Source organism: Carassius carassius, chromosome 39 (genome assembly GCF_963082965.1).
Source record: "Carassius carassius chromosome 39, fCarCar2.1, whole genome shotgun sequence".
Classification (NCBI taxonomy): domain Eukaryota; kingdom Metazoa; phylum Chordata; class Actinopteri; order Cypriniformes; family Cyprinidae; genus Carassius; species Carassius carassius.
Window position 1 is genome coordinate 19,822,765 of NC_081793.1, and position 18,152 is coordinate 19,840,916.

The 18,152-nt window shown below is 38.7% G+C and overlaps 1 protein-coding gene across 1 annotated transcript in view; it reads left to right on the forward strand.

Moving 5' to 3' along the window:
* Positions 1-18,152, forward strand: part of LOC132121572 (actin-binding LIM protein 1-like) — a 66,516-nt gene that overhangs the window by 36,656 nt on the left and 11,708 nt on the right. Inside the window, exons 7-17 of the mRNA XM_059531096.1 lie at positions 1,491-1,578; positions 1,941-1,999; positions 2,308-2,430; positions 2,839-2,883; positions 4,561-4,638; positions 5,073-5,231; positions 12,702-12,746; positions 16,202-16,240; positions 17,283-17,318; positions 17,701-17,830; positions 18,059-18,145. Coding sequence (XP_059387079.1) covers positions 1,491-1,578; positions 1,941-1,999; positions 2,308-2,430; positions 2,839-2,883; positions 4,561-4,638; positions 5,073-5,231; positions 12,702-12,746; positions 16,202-16,240; positions 17,283-17,318; positions 17,701-17,830; positions 18,059-18,145 — 889 coding nt within the window. The remainder of the gene's footprint in view (positions 1-1,490; positions 1,579-1,940; positions 2,000-2,307; positions 2,431-2,838; positions 2,884-4,560; positions 4,639-5,072; positions 5,232-12,701; positions 12,747-16,201; positions 16,241-17,282; positions 17,319-17,700; positions 17,831-18,058; positions 18,146-18,152) is intronic.

An 18,152-nucleotide genomic window follows, 5' to 3' on the forward strand; every position in this document is an offset into this window, starting at 1 on the left:
CTGCTTTTATGATAATGATACTGTTTTTTTTATTATTATTATTATTATTTTTTTTTTTTTTTTTTTTTTTTTTTTTTTTTTTTAGCAGCTTCATTCCTTTTTTTTATGAAAAATAAAGTTTTGAATATTCTTAAAAATATCTTGTTTTGTGTTCCACAGAAAAAAAGAAAGTCATACCAGTTTGGAATAGCATGAGGCTCAGTACAGTAAATGATGACAGAATGCAAATTTTTTGAACTATGCTTTTAAGGAGGAATAAAAACAATACAGAAAAAAAATAACAGATAAAGGATACAAATCAAAAAGAAGAAAAAGGACAATAAGACAAAGTGTTGCCTTAAGAAAGAGGGTTTTAAGTAGGTTTTGAAGGAGAGAGATGTCAGAACAGCAAGGCTCATCAGTATTCCCAGAGCTAACTGAAAGCAGCAGAATGATGAAACACTACTGCAGATGACTTACAGCTGTGTGCTGGAGTGATGATACACACATAAACCACCATATTATGTGTAATGTACTTCACCTTTAGCTATGACTGGTATACTACACTAGGTTCAAAGGTTTGGGGTCAATAGGATGTTTTTGAAAGAAGTCTCTTATGCTCACCAAGGCTGCTTTTATTTGATCAAAAACTAGAGTATTGTGAAATAGTATTACAATTTAAAATAACCATTTTCTATTTTAATATATTTGTAGTAAATATATTTCTATGATGGCAAAGCTGAATTTTCAACAGCCATTTCTCCAATCTCCAGTTCAAAATAACAGAATTAATTTGAACTGAAAGCGTATGTAGGATTATAAATGTCTTGCTTGTGGTAGTGAATGACCTTCCCAAGTTAAAAAGACTGACAGACTGCAGTGTTTCTCAGGCTTTCCAGCTCCCGGTGCACCTCCCAGCTCTCAGATATCAGAATTCCAGCCCATAGCTGTAGCTGGTAGACCATGTTGCAGTGCTTCGAACACGCTCCATGCATGCATGTTAAGCTAGGTGATGCAAGTTCACATCGAGCATGCAACATTATATAGCTGCATAAATCTCTAAAATAAAATCTGTATGATTATGTTACGTGTGTATATGTGTGCATGTCTTTTTACTGCTATTGTTCCCTTGATATAGAAGCATCCAGAGGTCAGGAGGGTATTTTTGTATGGTGGGGTAAGGTAATACGGGATTGTGTTCTGTGCAAACAGTGACTCTGCAGATCTTAACAGAGGTACATTCACGGAGTACACACACACATAGTGATGAGAGCAAAATACAAAGAATGAAGGAAAGAGGAGAGAAATAACCTTTTTTTAGAAGAAGTGAAGTGCAATAAAGTGACAGCACACCTGTTCTGTCTCCCACAGACTGTTTTGCACTTTCATAGATGTCAAGGAAGTTGTATTTCAGTCTGTTTTGTTCAGTGTCGTGTCTCCCTGGAATGATTTTTTCTTGTGTTTCTTGTGAATTCTGTTGACCACTGAAATTGAACTTTTTCCCCTAACAGGCAGGAGATAAGCACTACCATCCAAGCTGTGCACGATGCAGCAGATGCAATCAAATGTTCACGGAGGGAGAGGAGATGTACTTACAGGGTGAGCACAACACTTTAATGCTACCTTTAATACAGACGGTTGAAGCAGTTCTGGTACTTTCCACAAAAAGGTTCAAAGGTTGGAATATGTCTACACATACAGCTGGTTTGATGCTAAAAAAAAATAGTAGTTATTAGAAAAATGTTTCAAGAAGGAAACTATTTGTTTGATCTTTTTTGAAATCTTTTTTAAAATGTTGCTTTACAAATGAGCTCAATACTTCAATTTCTATACAAATTAAGCAAATGATGTTAGAGGAATGTCCCATTTGTAATAGGAGGAAAACCATATGGTAAAAGAATTCTGATATACCCACCCTTATTTTGTCTTAATTTCTCTCTCTCTCTTTTTCTCTCTCTCAGGTTCTACAGTATGGCATCCAGACTGTAAGAACAACAGTGGAGTGGAAGAGAAGTACAGAGTGAGTATCTATCAGTCCAAACACTTACTGTGAGCCAGTCACTCACTTAATCAGCCGTCTCTCTCTCTCTTTGCTGAACTCGTCCCTCATATTAATCCCAAAAACAACAGTCTACAAAACACTGGGAGATGTTTAAAAATGCTCACATTCTTCAAACCGACTTTTAAAACTTCCCCAGGTGACTCCAAAGTTAAAATGAGGTCTCAGGTGCTCTAGCCGAAGCATTACATCTGAATCACAAAAAGAGAATGTATGTGTGTGCTTGTCAGTGTGTATCTTGTCCATTCTGTTGTGATTCTCCTCCTTAGGCAGCTTGGCAACATCCTAAAGGAAAACCCAGTCCATTTGATATCTTTTACCCCCAGTCTCAGGTTCAGAGCTGGGGCCCAGGTGGCTCTCGGCTGGGCCGGCATCCCCTGGGCAGTCGTGAGGTTTGCAGTCTTCTGCTCTGCACTCCCTCCAAACTGCAATGCTTCCGGCTAACTCAACTTTCACATAGAGTCTTGCTTTACTTCAAAGCAAGACTTAACTGCTGTGTGTTTTTTTTATGCTTCATATTAGTTAACTTACATCCCCCACAGCAAAACTGAATGTGCTTGCACTCTCCTTCTTCAAGTTAGGCCATAATGGTCATAGAAATTTTAGAAATTAACAAAAAGTAACCTTTTGTCCAACAAAATCAGAATCTGCCTGCATGCATAAGATAGCAAGCAAGGCTGCGAGCAGGTGACTATGGATGAAGTGCTTAAGTTAGATGACAACTGGCTATATGGTGGATGATTCAAGTGTTTGGTTTAGTGTGATGTCATATCCTGTAATGCCTTTTCCTCCCTTCACAGCCCCTTTCACCCTCAGTAACATCTCTGCACCACTCAGAAAGGCAGGTACTGTATTCTGCTTCTGGCAGCAGATTGGAGAACTCCAAGTGTGTTTTGCAGCTCTTGCCTTTGCAGTCACCCACCAGCAGAGGGCTTTCCGCCCTTGCCAACTTCCCCATAACAGCCTGTGTGTGAATCATTACGCTTTTCACCACTGCAGGCATGTGGCTCAAGCCCTCCAGCACTCCATTCACCATTACAGGAATGACAGCTGTTTGACTCTTCATGCAGAACCATCTAAGATATGAGTTCATAATTTAGCTAACAGAACTGGTCACTTGTACAGAATATTCTTCCTGCTGTCGCACAGTTCTGGTGTTTTTGATGACATTTGACCTAGAGTCATATCTGAGGGATTGGCTGCCATGGCTGCATATTGTATGATATGAAACAGAATGCATCTTGTGAAGGCTTGCATTGGAGTATGAGGCAATATGAGCTGGAAATCCTTTAGCTTTTGTGCTGAGTGAAAGCTCTAACATTTGTGCCTCCTTCACCCAAAAATTTAAATTTTGTCATCATTTACTCTTGTCATTCATCCTCATGTCTTTGAAAGCTGTATGAATTCCCTTGTGAAAAAGAAGTGTGCTTAGTTAGACTGGACATGCATTTATAGTGTACTTCACACAGTACATAAAAAATGCACATTCAGATAATATAATATTAATGAAATAAAAGGCCACTTAATGACAGTACACTTTAATGACTGTTTCATAACACACTTAGACAAACATTTAAAAACATTTTTTTATTTTAAAGTATGTTTTTAAATCCTTATGTTTATCTTTCATCTGACTTTAAAAAGTACACTTATTTTAATGTGTTGACTTAACATACAAAGCACATGTAAAGTACTTATTATTTTAACTGTAGTGTGTTATTTGATTACATTTAAAATGATATGCTTCAAATTAACTAAATTGCTAATTCATCATTACAAATTTGTAATATTAAAAATACATTTAAATACGCGATATACAAGTTTCAATAAAAATTACATTATATTTTAGTTTACCATATCAGTACATTCATTAGTATCCATCAGATTTAAGAAATTTTGTAAGAAAATCAAAATAATTAAGAAATCACATTTAAAGATATACTTTTACACACGCAATTTAGCTTCTCTTGGTCGTGCTCTTGGAGGAGGACAGAAGGCCTGCAGCACTACAGGTTGTGGTGTGATAGAGGGCACCTTAGGAACATATCCCGGTCGAGGGTATATGAACACTTTGGTCATGCCAGGTGCAAAATAAAAAAAAAAATACTCAAAAGTACATATAATTGCAATGATCATACAATTAAGCATCCAAAATCATTCAAATAACAACTTTCAACATGTTCCTCACAAAAGCCTATTGTATGGCTTTGGATGACTTGAAAGTGCATGATTTACTTTATGACATTTTACGATCCTCTTTTGTAGCTCGAAAGCCCCAGTCTCCGTTCACTTCCCTTTCATGAAAAAGAGCAGCGTGAACATTCTTCAGACTTTCTCCTTTCTGTTTCATGGAAAAAAATAAAGTCAGATTTAGAATGACATGAGAATAAGTAACTGTTGACAAAACATTCATTTTTAGCTGAGCTACCCCTTTAAGCTTCCCACTGGCATCTATGAGTATGTTTACACATGTGGGTATTTTTTTCAGCTTATTGCTAACACAACATCTCGTTCTCCCACAGCCGACGAGGTCATCGTCTGAGAGTATCTGTTCGAGACCTGGCTCGAGCATCCCTGGATCTCCAGGTCATACCATCTATGTGAGTCCCAAACATCGGCGTCCCCAATCGTTTCCAGAGTCTGTCAGATATTACCACTCAGTCCACAATGGATACTGATGCTGCCATACTTCAGGGTCGATGTTAAAAAACATGCAGGAAAAGCACAGGAATTTGCTTCACCTTCTTTCCACTCTTTGCCTTCGCCTTGTATCTGTAGCATCATTTTAACAATAACACTGTTAAGCAAATGTTAAGCTGGGTAGCTTCTCTCATAAACATGCCTCCAAAAACGACAGCGTTCATCTTTCCACAGTGTATGTTCACCCTTTGTGAGAGCTGTAGCTCTGTTTGGATGTGATGTGAATGACCTTTCACCTGTGCCCTGAGCTCTTCCTCATCAACACCTTTTCTCCATGTGTTTCTCCACTTATGTGTCTCCTCCCTCCCTGTCCCTCATCCTCTCCTTCCTCCAGGCAAAAGTAGACAATGAGATTATTGATTACAAGGACCTAGCAGCCATCCCCAGAGTCAAGGCCATTTATGACATAGAGCGTCCAGACATGATATCCTATGAGTCTCTCCATTCCACCTCCTCCACCCTGGAAAGACAAGGAAGGCACAGCCCTGGAGAGGTAATCCGAATCGCAAACGTTTAGTGTCTTTCTAATAAACAAACAATGTCCTTTTATGACCAAATATGATATATATAGCCACTGTATGGCTGTGTAGAAATTACAATCTCACCGATTTATTTTTATAAATTTATTCAAATTTTTGGACTAGGTGTGGTTTTCATAAAAAGTCAACTTTAGCTGTTTTATCTCAAATCAGACAGCGCTCCTGCCTAAAATTTTGTGAACAGCCATACTCTGTACATTTAACATCCTCCTACTTCAATTTGGAGATCTGGAGATCTAGTCTAGTGGTTCTCGACCTTTTTAACCCTAGGGCTTCCACCGCACAACACAATATTAGAAGTCCATACTTATAATATGCTAAGACATATTAGTGTATGTATAAATATATGATATGATAGTATTTCAAACTGTTATAATGACAGAGTTTTAACTTTTTTATTGCTATATTGATTTCACATGGTTAATTAAATAAATTAATACAAAGTTAATTAAATTAACCAACATTAATTTTGTTATTCCAGAATTATGTGTTCTTCAAAAACAATATTTATTGATAGAAAATAAATATATACAGTAGATGTAAAATGTAATTATGTAATCATGACAAAGATCCTTGTTTTTTTAACATTTTTATTGTTATATAAATTAATTTGGTTTACTAAATATATTAAATTAATGTCTCTAGGTTACGTATGTAACCCTAGTTCCTCGAGGGAACGAGACGCTGCGTCGAAAACGTTTTGGGGAACGCGTTTAGCGTGAGCGACTCTGAATATCATAACCAATCTGTCTTATAGAAGAGCGTGACGTCACGGGCGGGGTGACGTAAGCGACCAGGAAGCTATAAAGGCACGAGCCGCGCAGCTGCCTTCAGCTTCGAGTACCAGCAAGCGCCGGGGGTATGGCCTCGAGACGCAGCGTCTCGTTCCCTCAAGGAACTAGGGTTACATACGTAACCTAGAGACGTTCCTCTTCAGGAACTCAAGCTGCATTGAAAACGCTTTGGGGAATGAGTACCAACGCTGCCAGACTACCAAACCCCTGCCTAGTGTGTATCCAAAGAGCACAGCTTAGGACAAGAGGACTGAAGTCCCTAGAGTGACTGGCATGTCTAAGCCATAGAATCTTGCAAAAGTAGAAGGCGTGGACCACCCCGCAGCATTGCAGATGTCCAGCATGGACACACCTGCTAGAAAGGCCTTAGAGGCCGCCCTACCCATGTAGAGTGAGCCTTGGCTCCCGACAGCGGGGGACGACCAGAGGACTCAAAGTGGCGTTGATAGTCTCAACTATCCAACGATTAATAGTCTGCTTAGAAGCAGGAAAACCCCTCTTGGGGGGACCGCAGCATACAAGCAATTGGTCCGTTTTTCTCCACAGGGCAGCTCTGTGGACGTATGCATCCAGCGCTCGAGCTGGACACACACAATTTAGCTTCTCTTGGTCGGGCTCCCGAAAGGGAGGAGGACAGAAGGCCTGCAGCACTACAGGTTGTGGTGTGATAGAGGGCACCTTAGGAACATATACCGTTCGAGGGTATATGAACACTTTGGTCATGCCAGGTGCAAAATCAAGATAGGTAGGGGCCACTGAGAGGGCCTGTAAATCTCCTACTCTCCTCAGAGAGGTAATGGCCAACAGAAAGGCGGTTTTAAGAGTCAGATGTCAGTCTGAGATATCTTGAATCGGTTTGAATGGAGATTTGCAAAGAGCCTCTAACACCACACCCAAGTCCCAGGGGGGAACACGGGACCGTACTGGAGGTCTCAGCCTCAGCGCACCGCGGAGGAAACGTGTAACTAAGTGGTGTCTTCCCAAAGACTGGCCATCGAGAAGGACGTGGTACGCCGCAATGGCCGCCACGTAAACCTTCAGCGTGGAGTGGGTCAACCCTGCAGAGAGTCTGGCCTGTAAAAACTCCAGAACTGTGCCAACTGGGCAGTTTGCTGAGTCTAGCTGGTGGTCTCTGCACCATGAGGTGAAGAGTTTCCACCTCAGTGCGTACAGTTTCCTCGTTGAGGGAGCTCTGGATTGGAGGAGGGTCTCAACAACCTCGGTTGAGAGACCAGCTGCTAATAGTTGTGCCCCCTCAGGGGCCACACCCACAGCTTCCACAACTCTGGGCGAGGGTGAATTATTGTGCCCTGTGCCTTTGAGAGTAGGTCTATCCTGATCGGTATCTCCCATGGAGAGCCGTCGAGGAGCGAGACCAGGTCTGCGAACCATAGAGCATCTCCATATCTGCTTCACCACCTCGGGGTGAAGCCTCCATTCCCCGGGCCTCGGCCCCTGCCTCGACAGTATGTCTGCTCTCTTATTTAGTTTCCCAGGAATATATACTGCTCTTAATGAGAGGAGTTTGCTCTGGGACCACACAAGGATCTGGTGCGCCAGCTTGTACAAGGGGCGCGAACGCAGACCTCACTGGTGGTTGATGTAAGAGACCACCAATGTGTTGTCGGTGCGCACCAACACATGGTGACCCCTTAGGTCTGGGAGGAAGTGCTTCAGTGCATGATAAACTGCTAGCATTTCTAGACAATTGATATGCCATGTCAGATGGCGACCGCTCCACAGACCACGGGCAGGGTGGCCAATCATGACTGCACCCCAGCCAGTGAGGGATGCATCCGTCGCTAGTATTACACGGCGACAAGGAACTCCCAGCACCGGGCCCCGATTCAAGAACCAAGGTTTCTTCCACATGTCTAAGGCACGGAGGCAGCGCTGCGTGACCTTGATAGTGCGAAGTGGATTGCCCCTCGGGGAAAATCCCTTGGTCTTGAGCCACCACTTTAGGGGTCTCATGTACAGCAGGCCAAGAGGTATCACGTTGGATGCAGCTGTCATCAGACACAACAATCTTTGAAATTGTTTGACAGTGAGTGGCTGGCCTTCTCTGACTCTCTTGACTGACTAAATCGACTAAAAAAGAGCAGGGGACAATCATGCCTGCATCGTGGTCAAATCCCATACTACGCCTAGATAGGTGGTTCTCTGAACCGGAGAAAGTACACTCTTCTTGGCTTTCAGTCTCAAACCCAGCTCCCCCATATGTGCGAGAACGACATCTGATTGCCGAGCCGCAACCTGCTCTCACTGAGCTAAGAATCAACCAATCATCGATATAGTTGAGAATGCTGATGCGCTGCATGCGCAGGGGAACCAGAGCCGCGTCTACACATTTTGTGAACGTGCGGGGTGAGAGTGCAAGGCCGAAGGGAAGTACTCGATATTGGTAGGCTTCGCCCCCGAAAGCGAACCTCAGAAACTTCCTGTGTTGTGGAAGGAGGGATATGTGGAAGTATGCATCTTTGAGATCTATTGTGACAAACCAGTCCTCGGACCTGATCTGAGCTACAACATGCTTGATCTTGAGCATTTTGAACTTCAATCTCATAACTGAATGATTTAAGACCCTCAAGTCTATAATCAGACGCAACCCCCTATCCTTCTTTGGAACTATGAAATACCGGCTGTGGAACCCGGACTCCCTGTCTTGAGGAGGGACCACCTCGATGGCCTCCTTCTCTAATAGGGTTTTCACTTCCTGTTCCATAACCAGACCCTGCCTGGGGCCGACTATCGTCGGAATGACCCCATTGAATCTCGGCGGCGAGCATCTCAGCTCCGCTACACACGTGGACGTAAAATACTGAGAACGACCGCAACACTCGGCCTTCCGAACCCGGAGATCGGGTAGATCTGGCGGGTGAGGTAGGAGATAGGGACGCGCCCGTCTCCATGCCCTCCGGCAGATCTTATCTGCGAACCCAGCGAGTGCAGGCGCCGCTCCGCCTCCGCCGGCGACACCACAAGGAACGCTGGCGAAGACTCCGCCTCGAGAGAGTCCTCCGGGATCAAAGCGTCCACACTGGCTTGTACCAGTGCAGGCAGTCGGCTCCCTCAAGAGCCGAAACAGCGTGCCTCGATCCCAGGCAGACCGCACACAGACCGTGTATTCCCACTCATGATGAACACACAATCTAAAACGCGATCTGGATTCGCCTTTCAGATGTCTCGTCTTAGCTTTGCTTTTTGACTATTGCTTACTCTTTGAGGAGCTAATAGTGACAAACAACAATAAATAAGACTGACAAGACAGAATGACATGCACACACAGAGCGCTTGCTGAAATACGCGAAGCTGAAGCCAGCTGCGCGGCTCGTGCCTTTATAGCTTCCTGGTCGCTTACGTCACCCCGCCCGTGACGTCACGCTCTTCTATAAGACAGATTGGATATGATATTCAGAGTCGCTCACGCTAAACACGTTCCCCAAAGCATTTTCGATGCAGTTCGAGTTCCTGAAGAGGAACTACAGTTATTTTTCTGATTCCAGAAGTTATTTGCTTTGTTTCAGAACTTTATATTCTTTAATAAAAACAATAGTAATTTTGCAATTATGAAAAAAATGCTTGTTTTTCATTTTCATTGATATATTAAATTAACTTTGTTGGATTCATTTTGTTACAGAAGTTATGTTCTTTAATAAAAACAAGTTATTAAGTGAAAATAGATTTATAAACTAAAATAGAAAATGTAACTAAATTTATTTATAGAATATAATTATATATATATATATATATATACAGTACAGACCAAAAGTTTGGAAACATTACTATTTTTAATGTTTTTGAAAGAAGTTTCTTCTGTTCATCAAGCCTGCATTTATTTGATCAAAAATACAGAAAAAACTGTAATATTGTGAAATATTATTACAACTTAAAATAATAGTTTTCTATTTGAATATACTTTTAAAAAATAAGTTATTCCTGTGATGCAAAGCTGAATTTTCAGCATCATTACTCCAGCCTTCAGTGTCACTTGTAACATCCAGTCTATCACATGATCATTTAGAAATCATTCTAATATTCTGATTTATTATGAGTGTTGGAAACAGTTCTGCTGTCTAATATATTTGATGAATAAAAGGTTAAAAAGAACTGCATTTATTCAAAATAAAAAAAAAATCTAATAATATATATTATAATAATATATTTTCTTTATATATATATATATAAAATATATATAATATATATTCTAATAATATACTTTCTTTATTTATATCACTTTTTATCAATTTAACACATCCTTGCTGAATAAAAGTATTGATTTTATTTTATTTTTTAAAGAAAAAAAATGACTGACCCCAAATTACTGACCAGTAGTGTATATTGTTATTACAAAATATTTATATTTTAAAAACATAGCTTTTTTTTTTTTTTTTTTACTTTTTATTCATCAAAGTATGCTAAAAAAGTATCACATGTTCTGAAAAAATATTAAGCAGCAGAACTGTTTCCAACTTTGATAATGAATCATCATATTAGAATGATTTCTAAAGGATCATGTGATAATGATCCTAAAAATTCAGCTTTGCATCACAGAAATAAATGATAATTTAAAGTATAATACATTTAAAAACAATTATTTTAAATTGTAATAATATTTCACAATATTACATTTTTTTCTGTATTTTTGATCAAATAAATGCAGGCTTGATGAGCAGAAGAAACCTCTTTCAAAAACATTAAAAATAGTAATGTTTCCAAACTTTTGGACTGTACTGTGTATATATATATATATATATATATATATATATATATATATATATATATATATATATATATATATATATATATATATTTATATATATTTCAATACATAAGTTTTCTGCGGCCCCCTTGGAAGTTTTCTGAGGCCCTCCAATGGGCCCAGGCCCCCCTGGTTTAGAACCACTGGTCTAATCTCGATAACCAAAACTGCACATGGGTTATAGCCACTTGGCCATTTAGTTGCGACCAGACTACCGCTATAAAACAGACCCAACTCCATCTTTGTGATAATAACGTCCCATCCCCAGTTCCTTATCACAGTGACCATAATACTGTACCTCTCTGACCCCATGATCCCATTAGTGTTCCAAAAAACACTATTGGTTGAGGCTCTCAGGCCACAGACAGAGCAGATGTGAGCAAGTGTGTGTATTTGCTCATTTCTCTGTATGTGATCATGTGCATTGCATGTATTCCTGTAAACATGTTTAGCTGTATGTCTATGCATGAAAAGAATGTATGAGAGATGTGTTTTTTTATTCTCTGTGACTGCTCTTGTTCCCTTTGTCTATTAAACATTGTTCTGCTGTACCTGAAAACGCCTGTGCGCCTTCTCTGTGTAGAGACAGCACTGTCACAGCGCCACCTGGTGACTATAATCAAAATCTCAGACAATCTGCGGTGATGAAGATGTGTGTTAAAGGGATATTTCCGGGGTTTTTCATCTGCATCTGTGGTTGATTATCAAAGCCACTCATTTAGACTTGTCCTTGACTGTGTATAATCAAACAGAAAATATATTTACAAGTACACACTTACAATTGAAGTCTAATCAGCAATGGGATAGGGGGTTATAAGTGTGAAGCTCACATTTTTGTTCTCACTTACATGGATTATTATTGAGTAGAAATGTTTCTTTTTGGGGGCTGATATGTTGTCTAAATTATTAGGAGGGACTACTTTTTAGGTGTAGGAAATTTTGGTTATGCATTACCAACACAATAAAATAAAAAATAAAAATACAGCAATTACATTATAATTTTCACTGGTAATGTTCCTGAAAGAATTTAATTTTTAATGTTCCTGAAAGAAAATTCTCACAAAGGCTGCATTGATTTGATACAAACAAACAAAAAAAAAACAGTAAAAGTAGCAATATTGTGAAATATTATAACATTAACGATTAACTTTCAATTTTCTGTTTTAAATAATAATTGGTTTTTTTTTTCTGTGATGCCAAAGCTGAATTTTCAGCAGCCATTACTCCAGTAGAAATCTTAATATGCTGATTCGGTGCTAAAGTTACATTTCTTATTATTATCAATAAGGAAACAGTTGTGCTTCTTAATATTTTTGTGGAAACTATGATACATTTTTTCATGATTCTTTAATTAAATCGAAAATAAATAAGAAAAACATTTGTCGCATTTTATTAATATAATGCGTCCCTGCTAAAAAAAAAGTATTAATTTCATGTAAATAAAAAATAAAGAAAAGATACTTATACTTACCCCAAATTTTGTTTGATGTTTAAATATTTTCAATGGAAAACAAGACCAAGATATTGATTAAGCAAAAGAATCTGGGTTTACTTTTTTAGCTGGTTATGACATGGGTTTATGACATGTATGCCATAGCAGAAATAGCTGCAAAGAAAATGTCAGTAAACAATATCTCACCACTTTCATGCTAACACTCGAAATTATACTTTCGAAAAAATATAGTAGATTAATTTCTTAATAGCCCACTAGCCAAACAGACTTCCATTGTAAGTTTTACAGTTAACAAAATTACTGTCTGTGCAAATCAAGTTGAAAATTGCCAAGAATATTCCATTAACGCATACAATATTCAAGTCACCGACAAGTTCATAGAGTAACCAAACTCAACCCCTTTCCTCCCCTACAGCCTGTCAAAGCCTCAAGTGACAGCACACCCAGAGGCAGAGCCACAGTAAGTGTGAGCAGCATAGAAATAAGGCCACTGACATAACCAGTTAGTTTGGGGATCACCAACCCAAACTAAGAAAAACACAATTAACGTATTCATTTACAAACCTTACCTAATCAAATAAGCATGAACATCTAATGCCTCTTACACCTAGTTTCTCTCATCTCATTGGCCACTATCTGAACTATTCTCAATGAACTGAAATGTTTTTCCCAGAAAACATACATCTGATCTGTGTCACTTTTAGCATAACATTAGCATCTAACATTCAAAACAAACACTGCAAGCGCCTTTTTGCAATTCATCTTCCACATTCATTTAAAGGGATAGTTCACCCAAAAATCTAAATTATGTAATTAATAACTCACCCTCATGTCGTTCAAAACCCGTGAGACCTCCGTTTATCTTCGGAACACAGTTTAAGATATTTTAGATTTAGTTCGAGAGCTCTCAGTCCCTCCATTGAAGCTGTGTGTACGGTATACTGTCCATGTCCAGAAAGGTAGGAAAACATCATCAAAGTAGTCCATGTGACATCAGAGGGTCAGTTAGAATTTTTTGAAGCATCGAAAATACATTTTGGTCCAAAAATAGCAAAAACTACGGCTTTATTCAGCATTGTCTTCTCTTCCGTGTCTGTTGTGAGAGAGAGTTCAAAACAAAGCAGTTTGTGATATTCAGTTCGCGAACGAATCATTCGATGTAACCGGATCTTTTTGAACTAGTTCAACAAATATCGAACTGAATTTTATGAGCCCAGGTAAACCGAAGACTTGAATGAAGGCCAATCATCACCAATGACGCCATTACGTCGAGCGCAAAAGAACCGGTGAACTGTTTTCTTCAACCAGTTTATTGAATTGAACTGTCCGAAAGAACTACTGGTGATCCAAAAACCGAGTCATTATCCGTCTCGGCTCGGTGTTCATCTTCAGTTCTCTCTTCACAGCAGTTCAGTCAGTGTCAGGGCTCTGAATCGGTTCAAGGAACGAAAACGAAAACCGGAAACGAACGAAATTTTGACAGGAACAGAACCAGAAACAGAAACTAAATCAAATTTTATAGTTCCGAACAGAATCGAAAATTTAAATGGCCATTAAACGGTTAATAACGTTATTTTATCGTTCAATTTAATATTTGAAATTTGCTGTCAATGAATAACGAATTCCAGTAGTACAGCATATGCAAATGTGACGCTGAAGCCAGCGAGTGAAATGTCCGCTCAGCTGTGAACCCATCATAGGTAAGTCGCAATGGCAACGCACCGCACCGCACTTAGAGTTTATCTGAGGATATGTGAGATGAATTCAACAGATCACACATCTGCAGCACTTCTGTGAATGGAGAAAACTGAAAAACGAACCCATATAGGTTTACATACAAAGGAATATGGGCATATACACTAAATATATTTCACTTAAATCATATTGACAGATTATCGAAACGAAAGAAAAAGTGTGCTAAATTAGGGTTCATTGTGACACGTTCCAAAGTTTTCAGAAAGGCAAACTAAACTGCAGAGAGAAGTTTTCTTTATTTTGCAAAAGCTATACAGTTTTAATTATTTTGCAAAAGCTGATAGCTTTGAATAATGTCTTGCTTCTATATAATCAACCAGCTTTGGTATGACCATCGCGCTGACACAACATCATTTTGCTTTATTAAAGCCTGTACATTAACAAAATAAAATAGAGTTAAAGAAACAAATAAAAAGTTAGACTGCTTCATTGTACAACATGTTGCGTTCAGAGTGACCGCGCCTCACTGTGCTGATAAAGCCGATTTGAAGGATGATGTTTTATGTAGATAAAAGTGCAAACACTATATAATAAATAATATTTTAGCATCCAGATGCGTCGGGAACATGTAAACATTTGGATTCGTGCCAGATGAGAGATGCAGGCATCAGCTTCAGCTTAAATTAATTTGTTTTTGGATTGACGATTTTTATAGCCTAAACTTGCTTATTTTCGAGAGAAACTAATAGCTGTTTTTATAAAGTTTGTAAACATTTTGCTTTAGACTACAGGCATTTTAGCTTTCATTATTTCGTAAAGTAATAGGGCTAATAAAATGCAATGCCGCAACTTTTTTTTTACAATGCAGCAAATATTTTTAAATAACTTAAAAAAAACTTTTATTTTTTTTGTAGCCTACATTTGGCCAAAAGATGACTAACCACAGCGGGTTATTGACTGACGTGAGATCTCTATTTTTTATTGTTCTTTTTGAGTAAATAAAACGCTGTACTTTATTATTATTACAATACTATTATTGTAGGATGTGAAAATTAAGGTTAAAATTAATGTTCTATAACTTTAAATAAGAAATAAAGGTAATATCGCGAGAACAGAGACCCGCGATTAGAATCACGGGAGAGAATAGTCTGCGCGTAGTTAGATGTAGAGAGAGAGAGAGAGAGAGAGAGAGAGAGAGATGACGCACACTGTGTAATCAGATGTGGCTAATTCCTAATGTTCACCTCTTCATGTTTAATAAATCAAGTGTTATGATCTGCTGAGCTCCCTGTCGGTGTCCTCCTTCCAACAAAGCCAAAGACCTAACGCACGGTAAGAACTGTAAAGCCTGCATATAGAAACGATGCACGTTACATTATTATTATGCAAATTATAGACACATAATATCGTTTTTAAAAAATAAAGTTATTAACCGAAATTTTTTCCACCTGAACCGGTTTCAGAACGGTAATAATTCAGAGGAATGCAGGAACAGAAACGTTAAAATATTGATTCTGCTCGGAGTGAACCGATTGAATTTTCTTTTCGTTTTCAAGCCCTGGTCAGTGTACTGTTTGAGTAAATGAATTACTCCGGTATATTGGTTTGTTTTAACTCAGAGGGAGTGTCAGCCATGTTAACAGCTTAAGTCATTTGTGGATTAATGCATAGTGGAGACGTGAACCGTTTAAAACTATTCAGTTCGATTTGGTGAACTGGTTCAAAAATATCCGGTTTCATCGAATGATTCGTTCGCGAACTGGATATCACAAACTGCTTTGTTTTGAACTCTCTCTCACAACAGAAGACAATGCTGAATAAAGTCGTAGTTTTTGCTATTTTTGGACCAAAATGTATTTTCGATGCTTCAAAAAATTCTAACTGACCCTCTGATGTCACATGGTCTACTTTGATGATGTTTTTCTTACCTTTCTGGACATGGACAGTATACCGTACACACAGCTTCAATGGAGGGACTGAGAGCTCTCGGACTTAATCTAAAATATCTTAAACTGTGTTCCGAAGATAAATGGAGGTCTTACTGGTCTGGAATGACATGAGGGTGAGTTACTAATGAAATAATTTTGATTTTTGGGTGAACTATCCCTTTAATTTAAAACATCATCCAATGCATGTTGGGTCACAGAAAACACAGCTTTTTCCATGACGCATAACATAATGTTATTTTTAGTGATTTTAATTCTGTGTCCACATTCCCAGACCCTGCCACAAGACCCCTCCTCATTGTCCGCAGAAACAGTAAGTGGTCAGTGACCTCCCTCTGAACCCTGCCACAGCTGTGGCCACTAATTAACTCTCTTAAAAATGCTCTTCATGAAGATGGCACTGAGCTTCAGCTGACTCTTGAGGACTGGAAGAAGTCCTCTGTTTAATTAATGGCAAACACCCAAAAGTGTCCTGTTGGAGTGTGTGTTCATGTTTATAATGTATGTCTGTCTGTATTTCTTTCTGTTTGTCATTGTCCCAGCTACAGCTGAGTGAATCTTTGTGTGTGTGTGTGTGTGTGTGTGTGTGTGTGTGTGTGTGTGTGTGTGTGTGTGTGTGTGTGTGTGTGTGTGTGTGTGTGTGTGTGTGTGTGTGTGTGTGTGTGTGTGTGTGTTCAAAAGCTCAAGATTTTATTTATTCAGCAAGAATGCATTCAATTGATCAAAAGTGACAGATTTTTTAATTTTTACAAAATAATCTATTTCAAATAAATGCTGTTCTTTTAAACTTTTTCTTCATCAAAGAACCCTGAATGAAATAAGGGGGGAAAAGTATCAGTTTATATTCAACACTGATAATAATAAATCATTCTTGAGCATCAAATCAGCATATTTGAATTATTTCTGCTGAAAAATCAGCTTTATCACTGGAATAAATAACTTTGTAAAATATATTAAAATAGAAAAGTTATTTTAAATTGCAATTGTAATTCATTCAAATTGTGTTATTTTATTATTATTATTATTATTATTATTATTATTATTATTATTATTATTGTCAAAAGATTTAATGCAAATAAATGCAGCCTTGGAGGCATTTTCCAAACAATTTAATTTGTCCTTTAAATTAGAGGTGAACAGTTTTATGACATTAACCCATAAAACAACTAATATACAAACAGCCTAATATACAAAGCTTTAAAAAGCATAAAACGCAGTGACATGATTTAGCTTCCTGTTCCTAATCGCATTATTTGCATTTCTGACTTGCTCTATAGCATACAGTCTCCTATCCACCTTTTAGTACTGATTCTGATGCATACTTACATAGAGCTTTTGTTCCTGTTCTGTTTCAGTCTCCAAGGACACTGTCTCCCACCCCGTCCGCTGAGGTTAGAGGCTGTTCATAATGCTAAGTTTTCTTTATTACTCTACAGCTAATACAGTAGTACATGCTCATTAAACCATGTCTCGAAAGCATAGTCCACCCAAAAATAAAAATTCTGTCATCATTTAGCCACCCTCATTCTTTAAGAAAAAATAAGATATTTTGAAGAATGTTGGTAACCAAACTTGCATAACATGGTCTAACAATATAATAAAGGTCAATGGGAACTAAAACCTACATTGGTCACCAACATTCTTCAAAATATCTAAAAGACGAGTAAATGAAGACAGAATTTAAATGTTTAGGTCCTTTTATTGTGTAGTAATGTGATGAAATGTACAGTATGAAATACAGTATGAAATGTTGTGTGTGCATGTCTACCGTAGGGTTGTTATGACATAAGGGAGCGCATCATGCAAAGATCCACCAGTCAGGGCTCCATCGGCTCTCCGGTTTACCACCGCCATAGCTATATACCCCCTTTCTCCAAGTCTCCCCAGCACTTTCACAGACCAGGTGAGTCAAATGAAATTATCCAAATGCTTCCTCTATAGGATTCCAGCGGAGTGTATGGATGAGCGAGCTCTCCTTACAACATTTTGGCTCGCGTTGCCTTTTCTTGCTTTCCGTTTCCTCCTGAGCTTGTAACCTGCCTCCATCCTTTGCTCACATGTGCTCATTCCATCCTCTTTTTCCTTCATCCTCCTCCTCTGTTCCTCTTCCTCTTCTCTGAGCGGCCGGCAGGAATGCTGAAGCTCTGCTCCTCTTTGTGCTCCAGCGACACGCGCCCTACCTCCCCTTTTCGACATCACTTCCTCCCCCATAACAAAGGTAAGGC